The following is a 24,091-nucleotide window of genomic DNA, read 5'->3' on the forward strand; positions in this document are numbered from 1 at the left end:
CGTTTCCCTGCTCAAGGAGCTCCAGTCAAGAAAGCTAGAAATCTATGTTGCTCACACCTTGTCAGCTACCCTGCCACACCCACCCATCTCCCAGAGTGGCTCCCAACTGCCGCTGCCTCATCCTAGCAGTGCGTAATTGCCTCCCACTCAGACAATGCTCATTCTTACATTTCTCCCCTTGTCTTCTCCAAGTCGCCAGAGAAAGACTTCAAAGATGCAAACCTGAGACTCAGAGCTGCCCAGGGCCTCCTGGACAGAATCTGAGTGTTGTTGTGAGACAAGTTCTCAATGTGTATTTCAGGCTGGCCTTATCCTGCCACGTCTCCACAGTGCTGGGATTGTAGGTATTTATTACCTTGTAGGGAAGAAAAAAGGGATGATCTCCTTTCTTCTCCTCACAAAGGACGCAGAGAATCCCCATAACCAAGGACGGGTGAGTAAGAGAAAAAACATAAACATTTCATTTGATTATGGTTTTAGGTGAAGTAGGAGCCTTCAGATTGGACACTCAAAAACACAGGGTCCAACTATCCACAGTTTGCTTAGGACCATCGAGTCTCAAACAGCTTTGTGGGAATCTCTGGCTGCTATGCTGGATTGGGATTCAGGGATGCAAGCGCAGAAGCCAGCCAGGGCTGTTACAGAAACCCTGTGAAGGACTGCTGCTGCATTTCCAGCCACGGGTGCAGTGTGTTAAAGGGTATGGGGTATATACTGTATTAGGACTACTTGCTTACAAATGAAGCAGAACCCAATACAAAAAACATAAGCAAAGCCAAAAAACCCAAACAGGCAGACGTACAACAGAAAAACTGCCAACTGACAAACAACAAATCACTAGTAATAAAAGTGAAGATTAAAGCAATAATAAAATATCACATTTGCTACTCTGGCAAGACTACAACGTCAACACTGAGGTACAGGGGCTTAAGAACCCTCTTGTACGGTCAGTGGGAGTAAAAAAATCCTGCAGAGGTGACACGGTTTTGTTGGCTTGAGAAAGCACGCACTTTTGCTATTACATTTCACTATTGCAGGGAAATGTAATAGTTTGTGGCAATGGTGCTCTGAGTCGAGGGAGTACCAGGCCAGAGTCCCTCAGAAAGTGAATGGGCAGTGTGATAAATGTTTTTACAAACTCCTTCATTCTTTCTTCAAAACAGCTTGAAGACAGCAGAACTTTTAATAGCATTCCTATTTACAGGCTATTGAGAGGAACCATCTTCCCCCGCAAACACACATACACGTCTGCTTTATTCTGGTACATTCTCCTTAGTTTCCAGTTGAGGACACTGGGGTTCATGGGCCCAGCCGTGTCTCCAGTCACTCAGCCAGGGTAGGCCTGGGCTCTTGCTTGCCATCTGGAGGAGCCTGGCTCTTTGGGGTCCCACATGTAGTCTGGGATCTGGGGGGTCAGCACCTCGGACAGCGCAGGCCGCAGACAGGGCGGGGCGTCCACCGAGACGTCACGACGCGCGGAATCCCGGGGGTGCGCGCTCACAGCGGCCGTGTCACGTGACTTAGGTAATTGGTACAGCTCGCTGCTCGCCCCACTCGGCGCAGTCCTCGGACCTTCAGCCCCCCACCCCCGGACCGCGTGGCCCGGAATCTCGGCCAGCCGGTGAGCGCGGCGGCGCGACCCCGGGTCCTGCGAGCCTGCCCCTCTGCTCCTCGATCCTAGGTCCGGGGGCAGCGCTGCCTGCTGCCTTCAAGCCGGGCTCCTGGGGAGGGGGTGGGGCAGGGGGGACGCGACCTTGGTCTCACCCTTGACTTTGTGCGGCGCTCCTTAGAACCCCCAGTCCTTTGCGCGTTTCAGCAGGCGAGTGCAGATCTCGTGGGAAGGAGTGACTTGCCGACAGTGGGGCTTCTGGCCCGAAGGCTGCAGACCCCCTCCCACCCGCCACAGTGGCCTGGAGAGGAGCCTGCCTGGTACCCTTCCGGGGAGAGGGGCCTTGCCCAGGGCAGCACTGAGGTTGAGGAGATACACGGTAGCATCTGGCGGGACGGGCAAGCAGCTTCCAAGTCCCAGGTCAGGCCCTATACATGTTTTTAACCGCTGTCTCGGCTCCAACTTGAGGCTGGCCAGATTCCTTGCTCAAGCAGTCTGCTCATGGAAGCCCTAAGAGGCCTTACCTGAATGACCCCAAGGGCTATGCTCTGCAAAGACCCAGCTCTGAAACCCACAGCCCCAGAGGGTAGAAGCCCAAACCGGTCTGTGTTGCTCTTCTCCAAATAGCTACCACTAGCCTTCAAAGCCCCCCTCCCCCACCTTTGTACTTTTCCCAGTTCTGGGCTTTAGTTTGGCCTTTCCTCGCCAGGAAAACACACTGTACCCGACCCCGATCCCACCCTCCTGCCTAGCTCTCTGGAGCTCTGCCTTCTCCAGTCAGGCTCTGCTGCTGCTGCCTGAGGTCTTGGGAGGGGGCCTTTCCTACCCTGACGTCTACTAATTGATTTTCCTGAGAGATCCATTATGGAGCAGCCATCTCCTGAGCACCACTGCGGGAGGCTTCGTGGCGAGTTGCCTGTCCTGGTTCTGGGGTTGGGTTGGGACTACCGGATGACATTGTTCCAGAAAGGTGCCCCCAAGATCTGCCCACCAGAAAGTTCCACAGGGCACATTTGGGCGGTCCTTGTTGCCATCTTGCTCTCTATGGGCAGGACTTAGCAGGGCTGACTAGGGCCCTGGCTGTAGATTTAGAGCCCAGCAAAGCTCTGGGGTCCTCAAACTCAGCTGGCATGGGGGTAGGAATGGCTGGCCTCCCCTGCTGCGTTGGGTGAAGGCCATAGCAGTGTCTGGCTGCCCAGACTGTTCTGTGTTTGTAAAACACAGTGTTCCTACAGTGGGCCAGGCTGGATACAGCCAGGCATTGTCCCTATCTGGCCTGAACCGGCCCATCCCTCTGTGTGGGTAAGGCTGGCAGCTGGGGCATTGCCCCAAGGAGATAGTGGGCTGTCAGACCTTGGGAAAGACAGCCGGTCCCTCTCCAGGGCAGCCTCCCACCTCTTTGCCCCTCTCAGGACGTTGGGCACCTTGACTCCACCACATGACTGCGTAGCCTTACTTTTAGTACAATCCATTTCCCTCGCTGTGCAGAATGTGGATGCTGAAGCCCCATGGTTATTTGGGTTCTCATGATATGACCCCAGCTCTCTGACCCTAGGGCCGACGCTCAGTGTTTTGGAAAGCTGCTGTCCCAGGCGGCCCAGCCCCAGGTGGCTCACTGTGGGCCTGGCTACATTAGCTCAGGGATTGAAGTGTGTGGGAGGGCATCCTGGGTCACCCGGGGATCGGAGTTCTGCCAGCCCCTCCACCCCCCCCCCGCGTCCTTGCAGTAGAATGTATTTTTGAGTTATTAATTTTCCTCTGTTCAGACTTGGTGCAGGTCACCTCAGGAGACCACCCTTCCTTCACTGAGGAACTCACCTGTTGCTCCGGCTCAAGTGAGTCTGCCTGGGTGAGGGGAGGCAGTCCAGGAGAGCCAGAGCTCTCCTTTGGTGGAACTCCAGCCAGCGGAGTCCTGACTTGGTTTAGCTGGTGGTAGGGGTAGGATGGAGGGGTGGAGTTGGTGGACAGTTGGCCAAACACACCTAGGAGTACTGACTCAGGGCCAGTTCCAGGACCTGGGAACCAGTTATACCCTAGAACATGCGTGTTCTGGGTTAATGAGCTCATGGGCTTCTGGACTCTCATGACTGGCTCTAGGGTTGTACTCTGCTTTGAAGCTTGAGCTACTCAGGCAGGAGAACATTAGTCAGTGTTAGTAGGAAGGTCTGATCAGTGTCAGGCTGAGGCTGGGCAGGGCAGGGCAGGGCAGGAGAGGACCTCCTGGTCAAAGCCATGGGGTGAGGCAGGACAACAGAGGTCCCACTTTACATGTGGTGGCAGGACCCTGGGGCAGCGGGGGCCTCAGTGGGTCTGAGCAGGGAGAGGTCGTCTCCATTGAGCAGGGAGAGGATGTCTCTCCATTGAAAGCCTGCCCATCATTCAGGCCTCTTCCTCAGGAAAGGGCAGGTAATTTGACAAGTGAAGGGAACCCAGTATTGTCTTTCCTTGACCTGGGTGGCCTCTGGCCTCTAAGTACCCTGGGCTGACAGCTGCCTCAGGTGGTGTTTGTCCAGAGTGTGAGTTGCAGGCAGTGTTGGGGAGCCAGAGAAGGCAGCTGCAGCAGGGATCTGCTGTCGGGCTGCCTTTCATCTGCTGCTACCACAGGGGACCCTCAGTCCTCACTTCTGTGAGGTGGGGCTGTTGTTGAGGCCTGTGTTCCTGACCTTTTGCCTTTGCCATGGAGGAAGGCTACCCCGACCTAGTATTGCACTCACAGGGTCCTTTCTGGCCAGTGATTAGAGAGAGACTCCAGAGATGGTGTCTCTTGTCTCTCTCATCTTTCTGAGCCTTTGCTCCCCGGTACCCTCTTCCTGCTTTTTCTGACCGTGTACAGCCAACCCAGTGCCTGGAGGCTTCCTGCCCCATTTCCCGAGTGGTAGGCTCTGTGCCCCTCTGCTTTTTGAGGGTTACTGCCCACACATGTCCTGTGAGCTCTGTGTGGGCTCCAGGGCCTGAGCTAGGTACCCTCTGAAGCAGGGTTGTGTGTGGGGGATAGCAGGGGAGAAGGTTACTGTAGGAAAGGAAGCTAGAAGGAACGGGAGTTTGTCATCTATGTCTCACGGTGGCTTAGTCTGGGGCCACCGTTTGGTGGGACGAGCACATACCTGAGCTTCCTCTTGACTGTGATTTATGCTTCTTCCTCGTCATCCATGTTCAGAATGAGTCAGCTGAGGCTGCTGCCATTCAGGTTGGGGCCACAGGCCACGAAGCTCCTAGGCACACAGGATATCCCAGCGTTCAGTGGGCGCAGCAGGTCCTCTGGGCCACCGACTACCATCCCAAGGAGTAGAAGCACAGTCAGCTCCAGTTACGTGGAGGAGATGTACTTTGCCTGGTTGGAAAACCCACAGAGTGTTCACAAGGTCGGCGCCTGCCTTCTGCGTTTTATGGGAGGGGAGCTTCTGGGGTGGATGGTGGGGAGGGGGAGGGAGGGGGAGGGAGGGACTTCCGAGAAGCAGCCAAGATCTTGCTTTCTTGCTGATGAAACTCTGGTGGGAGGTGGTCCCACCTGACAGACCATGAAGATGCCCTGCCCAACATGCCAGAGACCTGCCCTGCTTGGCTGTACAGAGTTCTCTCCAGATGGCTCCTAGGATAAAATTAAGAAAATAAATGCCAATAGATGTATCATCTGATAAACTAATGCCCCTTGATAACTAAAAGTGAAATGGGAGAAAAGTGAACAGTCACATGATCCAGACTCAGGAAGTATGAAAAATCAAGAGGTTCCTCTCAGCTCAGCACAGGATTTATTTTCAGTTTCTTCTCTTTCTGAGATTTTCCTTTCTGTAAACTTTTGCAAACATAAAAGGATTTCTCCTCTGTTTCCATCAGAGTGACAGGTAACAATCCTGTTTTGTTGTTGTTTTGTTTCACTTGCCTCTTTCAGCTCTTTTCATGTCAGAACATGAAGAGGCCCATTGTCTGTTTGTTTCTCTGTAGTATTCTATCCCATGGAAGTCACCTTGTCCCCAGTAATAGACTTCTGATCCACCAACTCTCTCCATTGCTGTGAACAGTGCAGCAGAGTACACGTGTGTGTGTGTGTGTGTGTGTGTGTGTGTGTGCACAGCTGACTGTAGGAAGACTTTTCCAACGTCTGAGATACATGTGGGTACAGTTTTGATATGTTTTCTTAAATTGCTTTCCACGAGGATTGTTAACTAGTTTCCCCACCAGTATCACATGGAAGTGAGCAGAGGGAAGCAGTCTCCCCACCCCCACCCCACTGCTGTGGTGCTGAGAATGGGGGCCAGGCCATTGAGTCCTGGACCCCTCACACAGTGGAGACAGGCTTCTCCCAGGAGCCCGGGCAGCAGCCTCACCCCAGGACGGCGCTGTCACTCTGCTGTCCTGGGACAGAAGTATCTGGGTGTGTGCATGCCTGATCTTGCGTCTCCGTGAGGCAGCAGGTCCGCACTCTCTCTCCAGCCCTGCCCCCCTCGCAGCACTTGTGGGTAGCGCGCTGTGTCTACCCTAACATAACATACCCTTTCCCAGAGGACTGCAGAGCTTTCCAGGTTCCGCATTCATTTAGTCAGCCAGTTGTCTGGCTATTAGGTTGTCTGGACATCACTGTTTTTATGAATAAGCCTGAAGAGAGCATCTGGACACACTTGTATAAGGACATTTGTGGATAAGTTACCAGTCATGGGATTACCGTCTCAAAAAAAAAAATTATGCATAGATCTTGTGATCTATGTCTGCTACAGGTGTTTCGCCAGGGCAAACGCCTGTCATAACTGAACCCACATCCTGAGGAGAGCTGGGCAGTATAAAGGGCCTGGGTTAGCAGAGAGGGCCCCCTGAATGGAGGCTCTGGAAAAGTCCCTTAGCACTATGGTTCCCACCAACCCTGAATGCTCTGGCGATCCTGACCTGGCTGGGTTCTTTCTTCCCTACTCAGTCCTGGGACAGCTTCTTCCAGAGAGCAAGGAAGGAGGCCTCTCTGGGTCCCGCTCAGCTACAGCCCCCAGCTGTCATTCAAGACAGCAGACCGTCCGTCTCAAGTTGTACCAAGACCAGCAAGCTGGTAGAGGACCACCTGGCAGTGCAGTCCCTGATCCGTGCCTACCAGGTGAGAGTGAGGAGGAAGCGGGGGGGGGGGGGGGGTGGACAGGGAGTCTGAGCTCTAATGGCACTTCCACTGGGAACCAGCCTTTGTTACATACCGTGGAGAGCTTTTGAGTATGTTGTTTTGCTGGCCTGTCTATTTCTTCCTGCTGTTTGTTCATCTTGCATGAGACACCCTATGGACCTAGAGGAACACTTAGTAGGTGATCTGCCGCATTTAGCGTTAAGTGACTATGGGGCGCTCTGATCCTCGATAGCCAGTCTCTAGTCTGGGCGTTCCAAGAATGGGGGCTGCCTGCAGCAGGAGCTTCATTACCGAAGAAGGCGTGAATTAATGAAGTACCAGACGCAGCTCCCCCGCCAGCTGCTCATTCTGGAGGCTTAGGCTCGCTCACACTGAGTCCCTAGGCTGGGCCCGGTCTTTGGCAGTGTGTCTTGGTGATGGTCCATGTTCTCTGAACAGCACTAATTGGAGGGCTGTGCTGGTGTCGGCGCTGTTATGGGTACAATCGTTGAGGAGCTCTGTGGGAACTGGTAGCAGAAGGCATTTCACAAGGGAAACAAACGTTCCACACAGAGGGTAACCCCAGGGGTCCCGGGCCCTTGAAGAGACTTGGTGCGAGGGAGCGGCAAGCTGCTACATGGGCCTGGGAATACCATGGCATGATCAAATGGAAACAACGTGCTGTCTTCCACTAGGCACCCTCTGTGTGGGAGTGTGGAGTGAGCTCCCTGGGCACCTGGTGCTCAAGGATGACAGCGGCCTCTCCCTGGCCGGAGGACCCGTGGGCAGCGGGCTTCAGGCAGTACAGTAACTGTTGTACCAGTTGAGCACCCAAATAAACAAACAAACAAAAACCCCACCCAAAACCTGAACAACTCCAAAATCTAAGACTTTTTGAAGATCAGTGTTGTGTCCTAAGGGGAAAACTCCACACCTAATCTCATGTGATGGGTCATATTCAGAACACAGACATCCTAGGAACATTGGTACAAAAGCACGTTTCAGCTCTGCATAGAAGGTGCTGGTGAAACGAACGAACTTCACATTTAGACTTGAGTCCTGTCTGCAACAGATCTTATTATGTCTGTAAATGTCCCCAAATCAAGAAGAGTGTGAAATGCCAAATGCTGCTGGTCCCAAGTGTTTCCAAGAAGGGACCTTCCAGTTCATTGTGTTTTCTTGACTGGGAGAAAGAGGCAGAGTGATCTCATGATGGCTCTCAACAAGGAAGAAGGGAACAAGGAAAGCCAAACTAGAACTATATTGTACTGAGGTTAACATCTGGTATGCTGCTTGATGGCCTTTATCTGGCCTTATCCCAGCGTAGTGCTTCTGTGTGCATTTTATCTTTATCGTTCTTCCTATTAACTGACTTTCAAAAATATGATGTTGTTCTGTGCATCCTTCATAAGTAACCAGTGAAGGCTGTCACCATCCTCCTCTTCTCTCTCTCTCTTTCTCCCCCCCTCTTCCCCATCTCTCTCCCCCTCCCCCCCTTTTCCCTCCCTCTCTCCCCCTCTGTGGACTAGGCTGGCTTTGAATTCTTGATCCTCCTGCCTCAACCTTATGATTACTAAGATTACAAGCCTGCGTCACCATACCCAGCTTTCTTCTTTTTATAGTTTCATATGAATGAACGCTCTTAAGCGTATCAGAAGAATTCCGGGCTGTTGCAAATTGTGTACACTTACACACTGCTTACTGTGTGTCCTCATTCTCAGCCTTGGCAATGGTTAGACCCCTCTGCTCTCTGGTCTAATATGCTCCAAGTCAGTCTTGTTGTTGTTGTTTGTTTTTCAATACAGGGTTTCTCTCTGTGTAGCCTTGGCTGTCCTGGACTCCCTTTGTAAACTAAGCTGGCCTCAAACTCACAGAGATCCACCTGCCTCTAACTCCCAAGTGCTGGGATTAAAGGCGTGTGCCACCATGCCAGTTTCCAACTCAGTCTTTGTCAGAGTTCGCTTCCCTTGTCGACTTGACACATCTGGGAAGAGAGAACCTCAGCTGAGCAATTGCCCTGATCAGGATGGCGTGTGGCCATGTCTGTGGAGGATTTTCTTGATTGCTGATTGATATAAGAGGGCCCAGCCTACAGTGCACAGTGGGCAGTGGGTCTCAGTTATCTAAGAAAGATAGCTGAGCAAGCCAGCAAGCATTGAGTCTTCTCCCTGGTCCTTTTCAGTTCCTGCCTCCAGGTTCTTGCCCTGAATTCCTGGCTTCTTGGTGGATGTGTAAGCCAAATAGCCCTTTCCTCTCCAAGTTGGTTTTGGTCAGTGTTTTATTATAGCAACAGAGAAATAACGTGAATAGTCTTGTATATTCTCCCCTTCCAGAACCATCTAGGCTTCCCGGGAGTTCTGAGAATGTTTTTTTATCAGTCTCGTCAGTTGCAGTGATCAGAGCTGGGAAGTATTTGCTTTTTAGAAAGATAACATGCATTATGGATTTATTCTGATTCAGCTGTATACTTCAAATGCAGGGCTAAGGGTCTGACCTCATCCATCTTATGCCACCATCTCCTTTCAAAGATGCCAACAATAGATGTTCTCAGAGATGCCAGTGCCATGGCTTATGTGATGTTTCCATAGCCCGCATGCAACAGGCTTAGAATAACAATTCCCCTCTGATGCTACTGATTGGCAATAGGAGAGTTTATGAATCTCTCCCTGTTTGTCCTTAGGGAATATTCCATTGGTCAAACACAATCATTCTTCTCTGCATAGATGTGCTGCTGTGGATGTATTACTGTTTGTTACACCTTATACCAGTGTTAAATCTTAATTTAGTTTTATAGTTAAAATATTTATAAAGTTCCAAAGTCAAATCCTCAAAATAAGACATTCTTAAAAGCCTGATTCTTTGACATCTTATTCTTTCAATCCAATTTTTACAATTCCTATATTGTCTCATATCTGTGTACCATCATTTTTCATACTTTCTGGTTTCTTTTTAGTTTATGATTTCTTCTAATGCCTATATGTATTAATTTTTAAAACCCTCTACTCAACCTTTTAATTACAATTTTTTAAATTACTGTTGTTTATGTGCATGCACCAGGGCTTGTATGGGAGATTGTGGAGTCAGTTTCACAGTAGCAGGTGGAAATTTTCCTCGCTCTTGTGTATATTTTCCTGGTTATGCCAGACACTTTGGAAGTTTCTGGAAATCCACACTTACTAACAGTGTATAGTATGTAGCTTCACGTATAGGTCTTTGTTTATTTTTGCCAGCCTCGTGTTGTATCTTTGAACTATCCATCTGCCATTGGGGGATATACAGGCGCCAGCCCAGTAGGGTGTGTGATGCCTTGGAAGTCCATAGCTGGAAGTGGGGTGAGCTCTGAGCCTTGGAATAAAGATCTGTCCAGCTTTATAATTTTCCCTCTTTCTAGATCCGAGGCCACCACGTGGCCCAGTTGGACCCCTTGGGCATCCTGGATGCAGACCTGGACTCCTTTGTGCCCTCAGACTTGATCACAACCATTGATAAATTGGGTAAGAGTTGGGAGTGTTCCCTGTCACCCTAGCAATGTCATGCTGTGCCAGCTGGTGCCTGTGGCCCAGTGAGGAGCTTTTGGGGCCTGGAGCCTAGCTTGAGCCCTGCGTACCTCTGGGTCTGTGTGACTCCTTCTGCGTGGGTCCAGCTACTACTGTACAGTGAGCCCAAGAGGGATGTGTTCCCACCTGCACTAGGGCTCACCACTTGTCCAAATCCACTCTCACGGTGGGTCCTCCCTTCCTCTTCTCACTGACCAAGGTTCGGGCTCCAGATAGGCCTGCAGGGTGGGTGCCTCGGGGACTGCTGGGATACTATTCTCCATCTGCCAGCCCAACCTCATTCCTTCTTCCTCTGCTTCCAGCCTTCTATGACCTGCAGGAGGCTGACCTGGACAAGGAGTTCCAGCTGCCCACCACTACTTTCATCGGGGGCTCGGAGAGCACACTCTCCCTGCGAGAGATCATCCGTCGCCTGGAGGTGAGCCCGGGAAGGCGTGTCCGGCTCAGCTCTGCAGCTCTTGACCATGTGGGGAGGGAAGGAGGGTGCTTTCTTTTCAGTCTCAGGCTCGGGGACTGCCACCCCGCTGGCCGGCTCCTCACAGACTTTCCACCTGTCCCTCTCAGAGCACCTACTGCCAGCACATCGGCCTGGAGTTCATGTTTATTAACGACGTGGAGCAGTGCCAGTGGATCCGACAGAAATTCGAGACTCCTGGCGTGATGAAGTTTTCCAGTGAGGAGAAGCGGACCCTGCTGGCCAGGCTGGTGCGTTCCATGAGGTCAGCACCACCTGATGGGTAGCCTGCCTGGCTGGAGGGCCATGCGCGGTACCCCTGGCTGGCAAACCAGCAGGGCCTAGCAAGGAAGGTCAGGCCGACTTGCTCCCACCACAGGGGGCCTGCAGAAGCCCTTAGGCAAAGCATCAGGACCATATGTTAATGTGACCGGCCAGAGCCTCCTGGGTGGGCTCGGGTGGGACTGCAGTGGGGGTCACACGGAGCATGGGCAGAAGTAACAGTGTGGCTGTGGGAATGGCAATGACAGAATACTGTCCCTGAACTGTCCCTGCCATGGGTGAATGCGATGGCACCCTGGCAGGGGCAGAGGAATGCTACCTACTGATGCCTTGGCAAAAGGGGCCCTTAGAGCTACAGGGGACTGGAGGCGCACCTGGCTTGGCTGCTGGCTGCTAAGTGACTTTCTGAGCAGCGGGGTGTGGGCTCAACTTAGGCATTTTCACGGTAGAGGTGTTCGGGCTTGTGGGAGGGTGGTGGGGCAGCCAATCCTCCTGAAGGATTGTCTCTTGGGGAAGTTTGCTGTGAAGGAGAAAGAGTGTTATCAGGGAATGGGTGCCAGCTAAGGCTTTGGGAGGACTCCCAGGATGCCTTGCTTTGTGTGTGTGTGTGTGTGTGTTTCTTTCTTTTTTGTTGGGTAAGTGTGACATGGCGTCCAGGACGGGTCCTGGACTGTACAGGGGGGAAGTGACTTTGTGCTTCCTGTGTCCTGGGCATTCAGCTTCCATGGCTTGTGAAAAGCCCCCAGGAATCCCAGATTCATCCCTTTCTAACCCTTCCCTTCTCTTCTCCCTTTCCTCAAACAGGTTTGAAGACTTCCTGGCCAGGAAGTGGTCTTCGGAGAAGCGGTTTGGCCTGGAAGGCTGTGAGGTCATGATCCCTGCACTCAAGACCATTATCGACAAATCCAGTGAGATGGGGATTGAAAATGTCATCCTGGGGATGCCACACAGGTAGCGTGTCTGATCTCCCCTTGCCACCCGTGCTTGCTTTGAGGAAGGAGAGGAGGTGGAAGTCGGGGTGAGGGGCATTGGTAAGGCTTGAGGCAAAAAGTGGACCGTGTTAGGGCCCTGGTCTGGGCTGTTCTTTACAGCAAGAGCCAGATGCTTGGCCAAAGCCTCACGTGGCCAGGGCCCAGTCAGGTGCTCTGGTCATGTTGCTGCTTTCTCCAGGATGGGCAGGACCTCGGACTGTTGGGACACCTACTTCAAAGTCCTGTGGATAAACGTTGTCAAGGGCATGTGCTTAGAGCTGTGAGGGTGGATGGCCCTGAGTTGTCATCCCTTGGACATAAGTCTGTAGAGATGGGTGGAGGGTCTGTCCCAGCTGTCAGGTGACTCGGTGTCCCCCTTGATGAAGTCTTCAGAGTTTCGTTCACCAGCAAAGCTGTGGGAGAAAGCTCTGCTGTGATCTAGAAATCTGCATGTGGTTGGCCTAGCATAGGACTGTAGTACCTAAGAGACTCTAGACACATGGTGTGGGCAGTTTCTGTCTCTGCCGGCCAGCCAGGAGTCTGAGGTTCATCTGTCATGGTCCTTTGAGGGGTCCGGAAATGCTCCGTGTCTGGTGGGAGGTTAGGCAGAGCTGTCCCAGTAGTCACAGTGGCATGGATCACATGGCCTCATGCCTCAGGCTATTAAAGATCAGGGGAAGGGGGCACCTGGGAGATGGAGGTGGCTAAGACACCTGCTGGGTGGGCATTTGCCTGGAGGGCACTCTGATCAGAGGGGCCCTCCTGGGCCAGTTCAGGCCTCCACGCTGTGAATGTTAAACTGGGGCTGTGGAGGGCTTTGCCCAGAGCACTTGAGGAATGTTCTTTGGATGTGTGTGTGTGTGTGTGTGTGTGTGTGTGTGTGTGTGTGTGTATTGGAGTTGGAGGTGGGGGGGCAGGGGGCAGGAAACTGACCAGGAGGAGGCTCTCCCTTCTTGTGTGGAGCTGGGAGTCAGGCTTAGGGTCACTGTTTCCCTGAGCTAGTGGGCTCCGAGGACAGTTTTTTGAGTCTCTTTTGTATTCTTGTGAGGCTGGTGTCCACCCTGAAGTAACTGCCTTGGATGGGAACTTCAGGCCGGGCTGAAGAATCCCCTCCGTGGTTGCCTATTGTTTCTTCAGTGTTCTCCCCTGATCTGGGTGCTCTCTGCCCTGTCCTGCTCAAAGCTGCTGCTGGCTGGCCAGAGGGGCACGTGAGCAGCTCTGAAAAGTCTGAGTGTATTAAGTTCTGTGTGTGTGTTGGGGGGAGGGGGAGCGTGCCAGGATAATGGCTTGGGTCAGTTTTGTTGTTGTTGTTTTGTTTTGTTTTTTTCTGGGAGAATGAGTGGGGACATCCTACGTGGCTTCCTGCCCCTCCCCAGAAGGCTTTCTGAATCACTAATGTTCAGGGAGTCTGCCTGAAGGAAGCTGGCTGACTGGAACTACTCATGCCCCTGGTGTATTGAGTCAGGATGGGAGGGTTGGGCCTTACATGATTAGGCCAGCAGGAAGGGTTCTGATAGGTCCTATGGCAGGTAGGGACCGATGTAGGAGGGTGACCATGGCGTCAGGTGATGGCCAGGACATTTTGATCTTAGGGGCAGGCTGAATGTGCTGGCCAACGTGATCCGCAAGGACCTGGAGCAGATCTTCTGTCAGTTTGATCCCAAGCTGGAAGCAGCAGATGAGGTGGGTGCCACACGCTGGTCCTGGGGCGCCCCTGAGAGGGCCTGGGGTTTGGGAGGTAGGCTGGGAGAGTTTGGGACCTGAGCTCCCCAGGTTGGCAGACATGGAAAGAGTCCCGGGCTGGGATGCTTACGGAAGGTTCCTGAAGCTTTGGGGAGTAGGTGCCGCATTGGATAATCCGGGCCCACCATAAGTTTCCAACTAGAGAAACTGCATCCCAGAGAAGGGCAGGGGCCTCCCAAAAGCTTCTGCCTTGAGATTCTGTTGCTGAGACTTTGGGCACACAGTCCTTTGATCAGCCTCAACTGGCTTGTTGGCTCCAGAGAGGCATGGGTGGATGGATGGCTTCCTGTGCCCTTGGCCCAGCAGCCAAGGACATGCTTTCTTGTTCCCACCCTGTGGCTTGCATGCTGATGAGGCTCTTGGCTATGCCGAGCCCTTGGCCCTACTGCCCTCCTTCTCTCCATTGCCTTGTTCAAGGCTGGATCTGAATTTCTTGCTCTGTCTTTCATTCCCTCATCTGGTCCCTTTGCTTTTTCTCTTCTCTGGCCTTTTTCATACACGCCCCTCCCCCCGGTGTGTGTTTTGTGTGAGTGTGTGTGTGTGGTGTGTGTATGTGTATATCTCTGTGTATGTGTTTGTGTGTATATCTTTGTGTGTGTGGTATGTGTGTGTGTGCGCTCATGCACTGTAACCCTATGTATTCATCCATGTCTTGTGTGCATCTGTTTTCCATTCAAGAACGAGGGGAGGACCTTTGTCTCCAAGGCCTTACCACCCAGCACAGGCTGGTTAGAGTAGCTGGTCCCAGAGCAGCTGACACATGGCCCTGGGCCCACATGGCTGCCTTTTAGCAGGCTCTTCCTGCATCTTGTTCATGTCACTTGGCCGCCTTCACACTGTTTGCTCCTCCATAGAATCGTCACAAAGACACATGCCCCAGAGTGCTGTGAGGAACTGAAGAGAGCTTTCAGGAGAACAAAACTGAACTTTTTGGCTGAGGGGCACTGTTTAAATCTACCTTTTTTTTAAAAAAAATGTAAATATTGTTGGAAGGAAAAATAGAAATTGGAAAAGAAATTGAACATTATTTAAAGAAAGTTTGATGCAATGAAGTGATTTTCTTTGTGATACTTCCTTCCTGCGGTGTGTCCGTGTGTGCTTGCCTGCATTTGTGGTGAGGTGTGTTCTCTGCAGACACATGTGTTTGTCCAGGAGCCATGAGAACAGCTCGGGGCACTGTGGGTACTTGGCTGTTTCACTCGCCAAGTTGTCACTGTCCCAGCACGGAATGAGCTTGCTTTGTTGGCGTCTCGCAGCTGCGTGTTCTGTGTCAGGGCTGTGCCTGCTGTCACGAGCACGTGTGAGCACATGACTGTTGCTGTTAGGAGGTGTCTGAGAAGTGCTGGAGCGGACACCTCGGAGCCTCCCCTGGGCCCTCCCACACGCGCCTCCCACAGCTGTTACCATCTCTTGTTTTTCCTTTGCCAGTAGGATAGGTGCAAAATTGTTTGTTCTTAACATATTTTTTGATATGAATGATCTGAGTATTTTGACTCTCAGTGGTTCTTGTTCTGTAAAGTCCCCTTCATAGCTTTTGTTCATTCTCTGTGTAGCCTCGGCTGTCCTGGACTCGCTTTGTAGCCCAGGCTGGCCTGGAATTCACAGAGACCCCCCTGCCTCTGCCTCCCGGAGTGTGGGATTACAGATGTGCACCCCTGAACATTTGTTCACTTTTCTTGGGACTTGACTTTACTAATTTCCAAAGCCACTTTGTGTGTTGAGAGCAATTAGCTCTTCCCCTGCATTTGATGGATCAGCTTGTTTTCCCCCGTGGTACGGTGTCTTGATTTTCTTCCCTTTGCTAATGGAAGATTGGTCCCGGCTTAGCTGTCTTACTGCATTGGGACGTTATATGTTGTTTAGGACCTAAGCTTTCTCTACTCCCAGATCCTAAAATACCCTCCAGCACTTCTGTGCCTCTGAACTCATTGGTGTGAGTAGTAAGGTAGCCATTGAGCTCTGGTACGCTCCAAGAAGCCTAGCAAGTTGGCTCAGCGCGATTGTGGCCTGCCTGTCTACCCCCATGGGAGGTGGCAGGTTCATCATATCCCATCTTCACCCTCAGGGCTCTGGTGATGTCAAATACCATCTGGGTATGTACCACGAGAGGATCAACCGTGTCACCAACAGGAACATCACGCTGTCGCTGGTAGCCAACCCTTCCCATCTGGAAGCTGTGGACCCTGTGGTACAGGGGAAGACAAAGGCAGAGCAGTTCTACCGTGGCGATGCTCAGGGCAGGAAGGTGAGCTTGTCTGGGTCCATAGGGTGGCACCTGAAGGTTAGCCTTTGGGAGTAGGGCTCTGAGAGACTAGACACTGAGGGCATGGATCCTGGATGGAAGAGGAAGTAGGGTGGGCTTCATAGGCTGGGTACAGGATCCTGCTGGCTTATCCCCTGCCATTTAGGTCATGTCCATCCTGGTCCATGGAGATGCCGCCTTCGCTGGCCAGGGTGTTGTCTATGAGACCTTCCATCTGAGTGACCTGCCTTCCTATACCACCAACGGCACAGTGCATGTTGTGGTCAACAACCAGGTAAGGGTGTGGGCTCCATGCCAGGTTGCATTCATTGAAGTCCAGCCTGTGGGTTGGTGGGAAAGGTGAGGCAGCCCTGATGTTCATCCCACTGTCCTGCAACTTACCAACACACATAACTTCAGGTAGAGAACCGATCCCTAGCCCAGCGTGGAACCCCAGGCCGGGAACCCGACCCTACGCCCCAGCCCCGTGTCCTATCTGAGAAATTGATAGAGACATAACACGTACATGTATGTAGTATACACACATACATTTATAGATGGTTTTGTTTTTTTCAGGACAGGGTTTCTCTGTAGTCTCGGCTGTCTTGGACTCACTTTGTAGACCAGGCTGGCCTCGAACTCAGAGACTCACTTGCCTCAGGTGTGCCCCACTGCACCCAGCTTATAACAGTTTTATAACCGCTGCACCTGGGGGTTTTACATCCACAGGCTCAGTTGACTATGTCCGAAATATTTCAGACCATGTGTGGTCCTGCCTGCCCGCCGTTCCAGCACTGGGCTTCAAGAATACATGGACAGTTTGAACTATATAGTGAGCTCTGTCTCAGAAAATCCAAGGAGAAGGCTTGTCTAGCACACGCAGGCCTTGTGCTAAATCATACACACAAAAGTAATCAGAAAAAAAAAAAAGCCACTAATCCTGTACAAAACATGGATGGGCTTTTCCCCCTTGTTCTCTATAGTATAGTGACTATTTACATTATACTAGGTAACTCAAGGTATAGTGACAGATAGCTTATATGCATATACTGTAGAATTCTGTATCTGAGCCGGGGGGGGGGGTCCTGAGAAATATTCCCACAGGCACTTGGAGATACCCGTATTTAGCAGCATAGAGGATGTGGCCAGGATGGAAGGGGCACAGCACAGGGCTTGTAGGTCACCTTGAGCTCCCCTGAGCACATTGGTCTGGGTTGGCAGTCATGTTCTTCTCCTTCCAGGCAGCTGAGGTTAATACCAGTTAGAAACCCCGTGTTCTCTGCCTCATTTGCGGCGGCATTTAATCTTTCTTGAGTTTTGCTCCGAGGCAGGACTTTAATAAGACTTCCTTATAGATGAAGACTCTGCAGTTGGGAACTGAAACATCTTGCCTGGAGCTCCACAGTCACTCTGGTGGATCGAATGCCCAGGCCTATGTACCCGCACAGCAAAGGGACTGGTAGAAGCACAGCGTAGCCTCCCTGCTGCTGCCAGAGCTGCCCCAAAGCCAGCTGCTGTCACACACCCCTTCATGTCTCCTGTATGTCCTAGGCACCCTGGCAGAGCCCCCTCCCCCACTCCTTGACCTATCTGTCATCATCTGTCTAGCCCAAAGTAGGCAGGAATCTGGGCACAGTGGTTTATGCTAGTAGTTCCAACTACTCTAGAGGCTAAGATAGTAGGATTACTGGAGCCCGGACCTAGTGAAACCCTGTCTCAAAAAAGGACGCACATCAGGGGCACATCTGGCTCCTCCTGCTCTTGCAGATTGGCTTTACCACAGACCCCCGAATGGCCCGCTCCTCACCTTACCCCACTGACGTGGCGCGGGTGGTCAATGCCCCCATCTTCCACGTGAACGCAGACGACCCGGAGGCCGTGATGTATGTGTGCAGTGTGGCAGCCGAGTGGAGGAACACCTTCAACAAAGACGTTGTTGTAGACCTGGTAGGTCTGGGTCCTGACTGAGGCCAGGGCAGGGCTGGGGTAGGTGGCTTATTCCTGCTTTGCCGGCTATGATGGCATTTGGGGGTGCTGGAGCAAGGGTAGGGTGAGTAGTCAGTTCCTGCCTTGCTGAGAAAGTGGGGTGTGTTTGAGGGTGCTGGTTCTAGAGCTAGAGCAGGCTTAGTTAGCCCCGCCTTGCTGGAACCAAACAAACCAGGTGATTTGGAAATGTGGGGGCTAGAGACAGGATGGGAGCTCTTTCTGCTCTGCTGATCAAGCTTGGTGTATTTGAGGGTGCTGGGGCCAGAGCAATGCTGGTGTGCCAAGCTGGTTAGAGCTTCAGCACTAAGGGCTAGAAGTGCTTTTAGACTGAGAGCTAGTGTCAACCAAGAACCAGCCACCTGTGCAAAGGCTGGGGCACAGAGCATTCATTCAGAGACAGGTGAGAACGGGTCCTTCGGGATGCTTCAGGTTGGGGCCTGCCTGCATGTGCCTGTAGTAGGGACTGAACCCCCTGGCCGCCCGGACAGGTCTGTTACCGCCGGCGTGGCCACAATGAGATGGATGAGCCCATGTTCACACAGCCGCTCATGTACAAGCAGATCCACAAGCAGGTGCCCGTGCTGAAGAAGTATGCGGACAAGCTCATCGCTGAGGGCACGGTCACGCTGCAGGAGTTTGAGGTAAGCAGGCAGGACTTCTGGGCACTGGAACACATGTCCTCAGTGTCCTCAGAGTGGGAACGTGGGATGGCTGCAGGTGACATCAGCCTGGTGCTAGACGTTGAAGATTTAAAGTAGTAGCTGATGTTCCTCGTCTCCAAAAGTCCCAGGTTTTAACAGGGCACAGGATTAAGGGCATGGTTATAGCTAGGTGTGCGCTGTGAAATGAGAGAAGGCCAGTTTCAGACAGGAAAAAGGTCTTTCTGTAGGGATGTCCTGCAAGGGTCCCCTAAGAGGTTATGCTTACGTTGGGATCATGCCTGAAATTGTCTGTGGACATGTTAAAGCCTCTGAGAACAAGGTCTGAGTCTCTCCTCTGTCTCCCTGGCTCTCCTGGGGCACATGCCAGCCTCATCAGGCTTTGGAGTATCTCCCCAGGGCCGCTCTGAACTCTGAGGTCGAGGCCTCTGACATGCATCTGACCTATGAACCAAGGAATAGAGAGTTCTACAACTCCGTGATGGAGACTGGGGCTTTAGGTCTGGGCTGACTGACCCACTCGGATGCCCGATCTGTCTGTCTGTCCACACCTTCCTCTCAACTCTAGGAAGAAATTGCCAAATATGACCGAATCTGTGAGGAGGCGTATGGCAGGTCCAAGGATAAAAAGATCCTGCACATAAAACACTGGCTGGATTCCCCCTGGCCTGGTGAGTGAGGCATGCACACCTCAGCCATCCGTTGTGAGCATCTGTGGAGGAACAGGACTGCGGTGGCTCTGGAGAGCAGCCACCGAAGACTTAGAAGCGGAGGCTTGTCCCTGACATGCAGGTGTGAGCTGCTCCTGCAGGTAGAGGCAGGCAAGTGTGGAGGAGGTGGCATTAGAGCGGTGTGGCCTCCTGTGCCTTGCCAGGCTGTGTCAGCTATGACCCCAGCGTCCAGGGGAGTGCTGGGCCAGGTGTAGGAGCTACGGCTGTGGCTCTTCATCTGTGGCGGGCCCCAAGGGTGTACGTTGATGCCTCTGGGGGTAAGCCAGCCTTTCTATCCCTGGACCCAAAACTGATCGGGGCTGTTGGAGTCCCATCACCACGAGGGTATGAACAATGGAGTCTGTCCCCTCAGGCTTCTTCAACGTGGATGGCGAGCCCAAGAGCATGACGTGCCCAACCACGGGCATCCCCGAGGACATGCTGACCCACATTGGCAACGTGGCCAGCTCTGTGCCCCTGGAGGACTTTAAGATCCACACAGGTAAGGCTGCTGTTTAAGCTCCCACACGGTCACTCTCAGAGCTGACACTGTCCTGCGGGGAGATTTGGGATCCCAAGGGAGACAGGGCTTGTGGCACGCTCCTATGTAGCCAGCTCTTGGTGTCCTGGTTCGGCTCTCAAAGCTTCCTGTGGGCCCTTCCCATCTTACCAGCTTCTCCGCCAGGATGTGGAGAGTTAGGAATTTGTGGACACCACATCCCAGCTGGGTGCCAGGGTGAGGTCCTAAATTGGTACCTTGAATCTGCAGTTCCTAGGGTAACCCTGGGCCATGTAGGAAAACAGGGAAGCAGGGGCCTGTGTGAGGGTGTAGGGGAGAACCCGGAATGTAGTTAGAATTCTGCTGGCAACGAGAACATGGCTGTGCCACTAGCCCAGGCTTATGCCAGAGGTATGTCTTTTGAGCCCGGCTAGTAGGTGGTCGCTGACTGTAGCCCCTTAGCTGTGGCCACGAGTTTCTGTTTGAGAAGCTTGGAACCTCGTGGCTAGAGTGTCAAGTTTGTGTCTCCTCTGGATAGCTTCTGTGGGCAGTTCTCTCACAGTTGTGTGAGGCTCCCACTGCTGGCATCCAGACTTAGTGCTGCAGTCTGCGCGCATTGCAGGGGTCTTGCTGAGGCATGCTTTAGCCTCAGTCTCCTCTGCTGGAGAGCAGGAACCATCCTCCAGGAGATTGTTACTGCTTCCTCCTTTGGAGAGGAAGCCTAGATCAGCCATGGTCTGGCAGCAGGGGAGGGGAGGAGACTCAGCAGGGACTGCTTTCTCACTGAGCACTCACCCCAAGGTCCATGCCTGTGGCTGAACCATTCTCCTGGGTCCCCTTCTGACAGGCCTCTCTCGAATCCTGCGTGGCCGCGCAGACATGACCAAGAAGCGCACAGTGGACTGGGCGTTGGCAGAGTACATGGCTTTTGGTTCCCTGCTGAAGGAGGGCATCCATGTGCGGCTCAGCGGCCAAGATGTGGAGAGGGGTACATTCAGGTGAGGCTGAGGCAGCCTGGGCCCTGCTCCCCTGGACCTCAGCAAAACACAAACACCCCAGGGTTAGCGCCAGAGATTTGAAGTAGACCTGGCTCTGCCTCTTCTGGGAACCCCTGGGAGGAGAGTCATCTGGCTACATCCACAGCCCTGGCCAGGTTTTTAGATGGCTACTGGGTCCCTTTCTGGTTGGCCCAAGCTGGTGGTCATTTGTGGCCCTCAGGAGCCTTTATTTCTAATTTGGTGACCACCGTCAGCCCGCGCTTCCTGCCTCGCTTCTTGAGTGAGGACTCATATTTCTTTTAGGTTGGTGCCCTAAAACTTCAGAGTCTTTACTCAGTATCATGCTCATTGGCTTCCAGGACCACAGGCCATTTTTCTATTCCCCAAGCTCATTTCTGCCAGCCTTTTTTCGGCTTGGGATCCAGGCAGCCAGCGGCTGCTGGGCTTGGGCCTCACCTGGGTGGCCCCTTACTATTCTATAACGGGGTCTTCACAGTGCTTCCTAGCGCCTCTGGGCATGGACAGGGCAGGTGTGGTGGTTGAAGAGATGGTAGGATAGGTAGGAGGTGGTACCTTGAGGGTGTGGCCTGCTGGGGTCTCAAGCACTACCTTGCTTCTGGGATGCTGGCAAGGTGGGTCTCACTGGTTCCCTCTGTGGTTGAGAAGCTGAGACAGGAGGTGCTCTAACTTGCAGATCTAGGTCCGGCACCCTCATTATTCTGGGCAGCTGGCAGGCAGGAAGCTGTGCAGGTTGCCTCTGGGCTTGTGTCCACCCTTTCTCAGGAGCTTTGCACAAATTTTCAGGGGTCTTTCCGGTTGATGGTCTATGTAGTGTCCACAGGTTGTCTTTGGGATAGCTTCCTGGACCACATCAGGCTGAACATGGCAACGTACAGTGAACGAGAAGCATGTTTCCACACTCAGGAAGACATATCTGGGCCTCTGTGGCCCAGTGCACCTCATGTTGCTGTGGCAGCCTTCTTGATGTGACCATTCCTTAGGTCCTTACAGGTTTTTCTGGGACAGTAACAAGACCTGCCTATCTGCTGCTGCCCCTGTCTGGAGTAGGTGACAATCTACCTGCTCTTGTCCCTATCCTGATTTCTCTCTCCCCAGCCACCGACACCATGTTCTTCACGACCAGGAAGTTGACCGGAGGACATGTGTCCCAATGAATCACCTGTGGCCTAACCAGGCCCCCTACACCGTGTGTAATAGCTCCCTCTCGGAGTATGGGGTTCTAGGTGGGTGGGGTGCTCACTGGGGTGCCTCAGGGTCTGGGAGGACAGGGAACCTCAGAGATCGGGAAAGAGGACAGAGATACCAGGATGGCCCTGAGGAACTGTGGTGGGACCATTTCTTTCTAGAGACATTGGAAGATGAGGTCGTGTCCCTCATGGTCCAACAGGCATCTCAGGGAAGGGCTGTTTGCTTTGCTTTGTGACACCTAAACTCTTTCCCCTGGAGCCCAGCCTCAGACAGTCCGGACAGAGAGTCTAGTGGAGTCTATAGCAGTATGTAGCCACTGACCACCTGGCACGAAGCCTGGCTGTACCCCAGGAACCCTGTGTTGAGGTTCTGTGACTCCACAGGGACATGCTTACCTGAAGCCAGCGTACTTCCTTTAATTCCTCTTCCTGGGTCAGGCCCACATACGGGGAGTTGCCTCTGGGCTTGTGTCCACCCTTTCTCAGGAGCTTTGCACAAATTTTCAGGGGTCTTTCCGGTTGATGGTCTATGTAGTGTCCACAGGTTGTCTTTGGGATAGCTTCCTGGACCACATCAGGCTGAACATGGCAACGTACAGTGAACGAGAAGCATGTTTCCACACTCAGGAAGACATATCTGGGCCTCTGTGGCCCAGTGCACCTCTGGCTCTTCTGGCCTGTTGGGAAGGCCAGGTTGGGACTGGTAGCATAGCGAGGAAAGGCTGGGTTTAACAGGAACCACTGCTCCCTGGTGACATTGCACTGAGCTCTGTCTTGGTGTCCTTTGCCTAGGCTTTGAGCTGGGCTACGCCATGGCCAGCCCCAACGCCCTGGTCCTCTGGGAAGCTCAGTTTGGTGACTTCCACAACACAGCCCAGTGCATCATTGACCAGTTTATCAGCACCGGCCAGGCCAAGTGGGTGCGGCACAATGGCATCGTTCTCCTGCTGCCCCATGGCATGGAGGGCATGGTGAGGGCTGGAGGCCCTTGCAGGCCTAGCCTACGAGGGGTGGGGCCGCCCCTTGACCCCTTGAAGAGCTCTCTAGGCCCCTGGAACTTGTGAGCTAGATTTGTGGACAAGCCGGGAACATGCATAGACAGGGTTAACCTGCCCCTTGAAGCCATCTAGGCAGCCCAAGCCTGAGGCCTCTGCAGGCTCAGTCTGGGCCACATATGTGTTTTCAGGGTCCGGAGCACTCCTCAGCAAGGCCAGAAAGATTCCTGCAGATGAGCAATGACGACTCAGATGCGTACCCAGTGAGTGCTTCCTGATGTCCCAGGCGGGGCCTGGAGCCTGGGTGTAGAGTGCCACTCCTAGCCCCCAGTGTCCACTGCAGGTGTTCACTGAAGACTTCGAGGTGAGCCAGCTCTATGACTGCAACTGGATTGTGGTGAACTGCTCCACACCAGCCAGCTACTTCCACGTGCTGCGCCGACAGATCCTGCTGCCCTTCCGCAAGCCAGTGAGCTGCCCCGAGCCTCTTAGCACACGGCAGTGCAAGGGTTGGAGGTTGGGGAGACATAGATCGGTAGGGGCTACTGGCAGCTGGCTTTTTACCTTCCAGCTCATTGTCTTCACACCCAAGTCCCTGCTGAGGCACCCGGATGCCAGGTCCAGCTTTGACCAGATGGTGTCCGGTATGTGCCAGATCTGGGTCTGTTGGGCCTCTTTTATAGGGGTGGTGACCTGTGAGGTCTAGTGGATGATGTGTGGTTTCTATCCCTGGAGCTTCCTTGTCTTCCCAGCTCTGTCTTCATTGGCCCTTTAGCAGCTCCTATCCTGGTTTTTACCTGCCACAGTGTTGGGAGATTGGCACCTTGGCTAGGTCAGATCACTTGGAATAAGCTCCAGGGGTCCAAGGAATTGACAGGCTCTTAACTAACAGTGAGGGCTGCAAAGAGACAAGACAATCATAGAGCAGTGTCTGACTTGCTGAGTTCTAAGGGTTGCTATCTCTGCCTATCTATCTATCTATCTATCTATCTATCTATCTATCTATCTATCTATCTTCTATCTGTCTATCTATCTATCTATCCATCATCTATCTATCTATCTATCTATCTATCTATCTATCTATCTATCTATCTATCTATC

At 52.8% G+C, this 24,091-nt stretch overlaps 1 protein-coding gene across 3 annotated transcripts in view; it reads left to right on the forward strand.

Annotated features, from left to right (window-relative positions):
* Positions 1-1,192: 1,192 nt before the first annotated feature.
* The window catches only part of Ogdhl (oxoglutarate dehydrogenase L), a 25,862-nt gene continuing 2,963 nt past the window's right edge, over positions 1,193-24,091 (forward strand). Inside the window, exons 1-21 of one of the 3 annotated variants that reach the window (XM_055612437.1) lie at positions 1,193-1,621; positions 3,376-3,444; positions 4,767-4,971; positions 6,516-6,686; positions 10,078-10,180; positions 10,546-10,661; positions 10,808-10,962; positions 11,784-11,930; positions 13,543-13,633; positions 15,759-15,938; positions 16,102-16,230; positions 17,703-17,882; positions 18,410-18,562; positions 19,149-19,251; positions 19,664-19,792; positions 20,637-20,787; positions 21,904-22,031; positions 22,788-22,966; positions 23,182-23,253; positions 23,334-23,459; positions 23,562-23,634. In XM_055612437.1, coding sequence (XP_055468412.1) covers positions 4,768-4,971; positions 6,516-6,686; positions 10,078-10,180; positions 10,546-10,661; positions 10,808-10,962; positions 11,784-11,930; positions 13,543-13,633; positions 15,759-15,938; positions 16,102-16,230; positions 17,703-17,882; positions 18,410-18,562; positions 19,149-19,251; positions 19,664-19,792; positions 20,637-20,787; positions 21,904-22,031; positions 22,788-22,966; positions 23,182-23,253; positions 23,334-23,459; positions 23,562-23,634 — 2,590 coding nt within the window. In that variant the 5' untranslated portion in view covers positions 1,193-1,621; positions 3,376-3,444; position 4,767. The other 2 variants (XM_055612438.1, XM_055612439.1) reach the window with 2 other exon arrangements.

Source organism: Psammomys obesus, unplaced genomic scaffold, assembly GCF_907164565.1.
Source record: "Psammomys obesus unplaced genomic scaffold, mPsaObe1.curated_primary_1811, whole genome shotgun sequence".
NCBI lineage: Eukaryota > Metazoa > Chordata > Mammalia > Rodentia > Muridae > Psammomys > Psammomys obesus.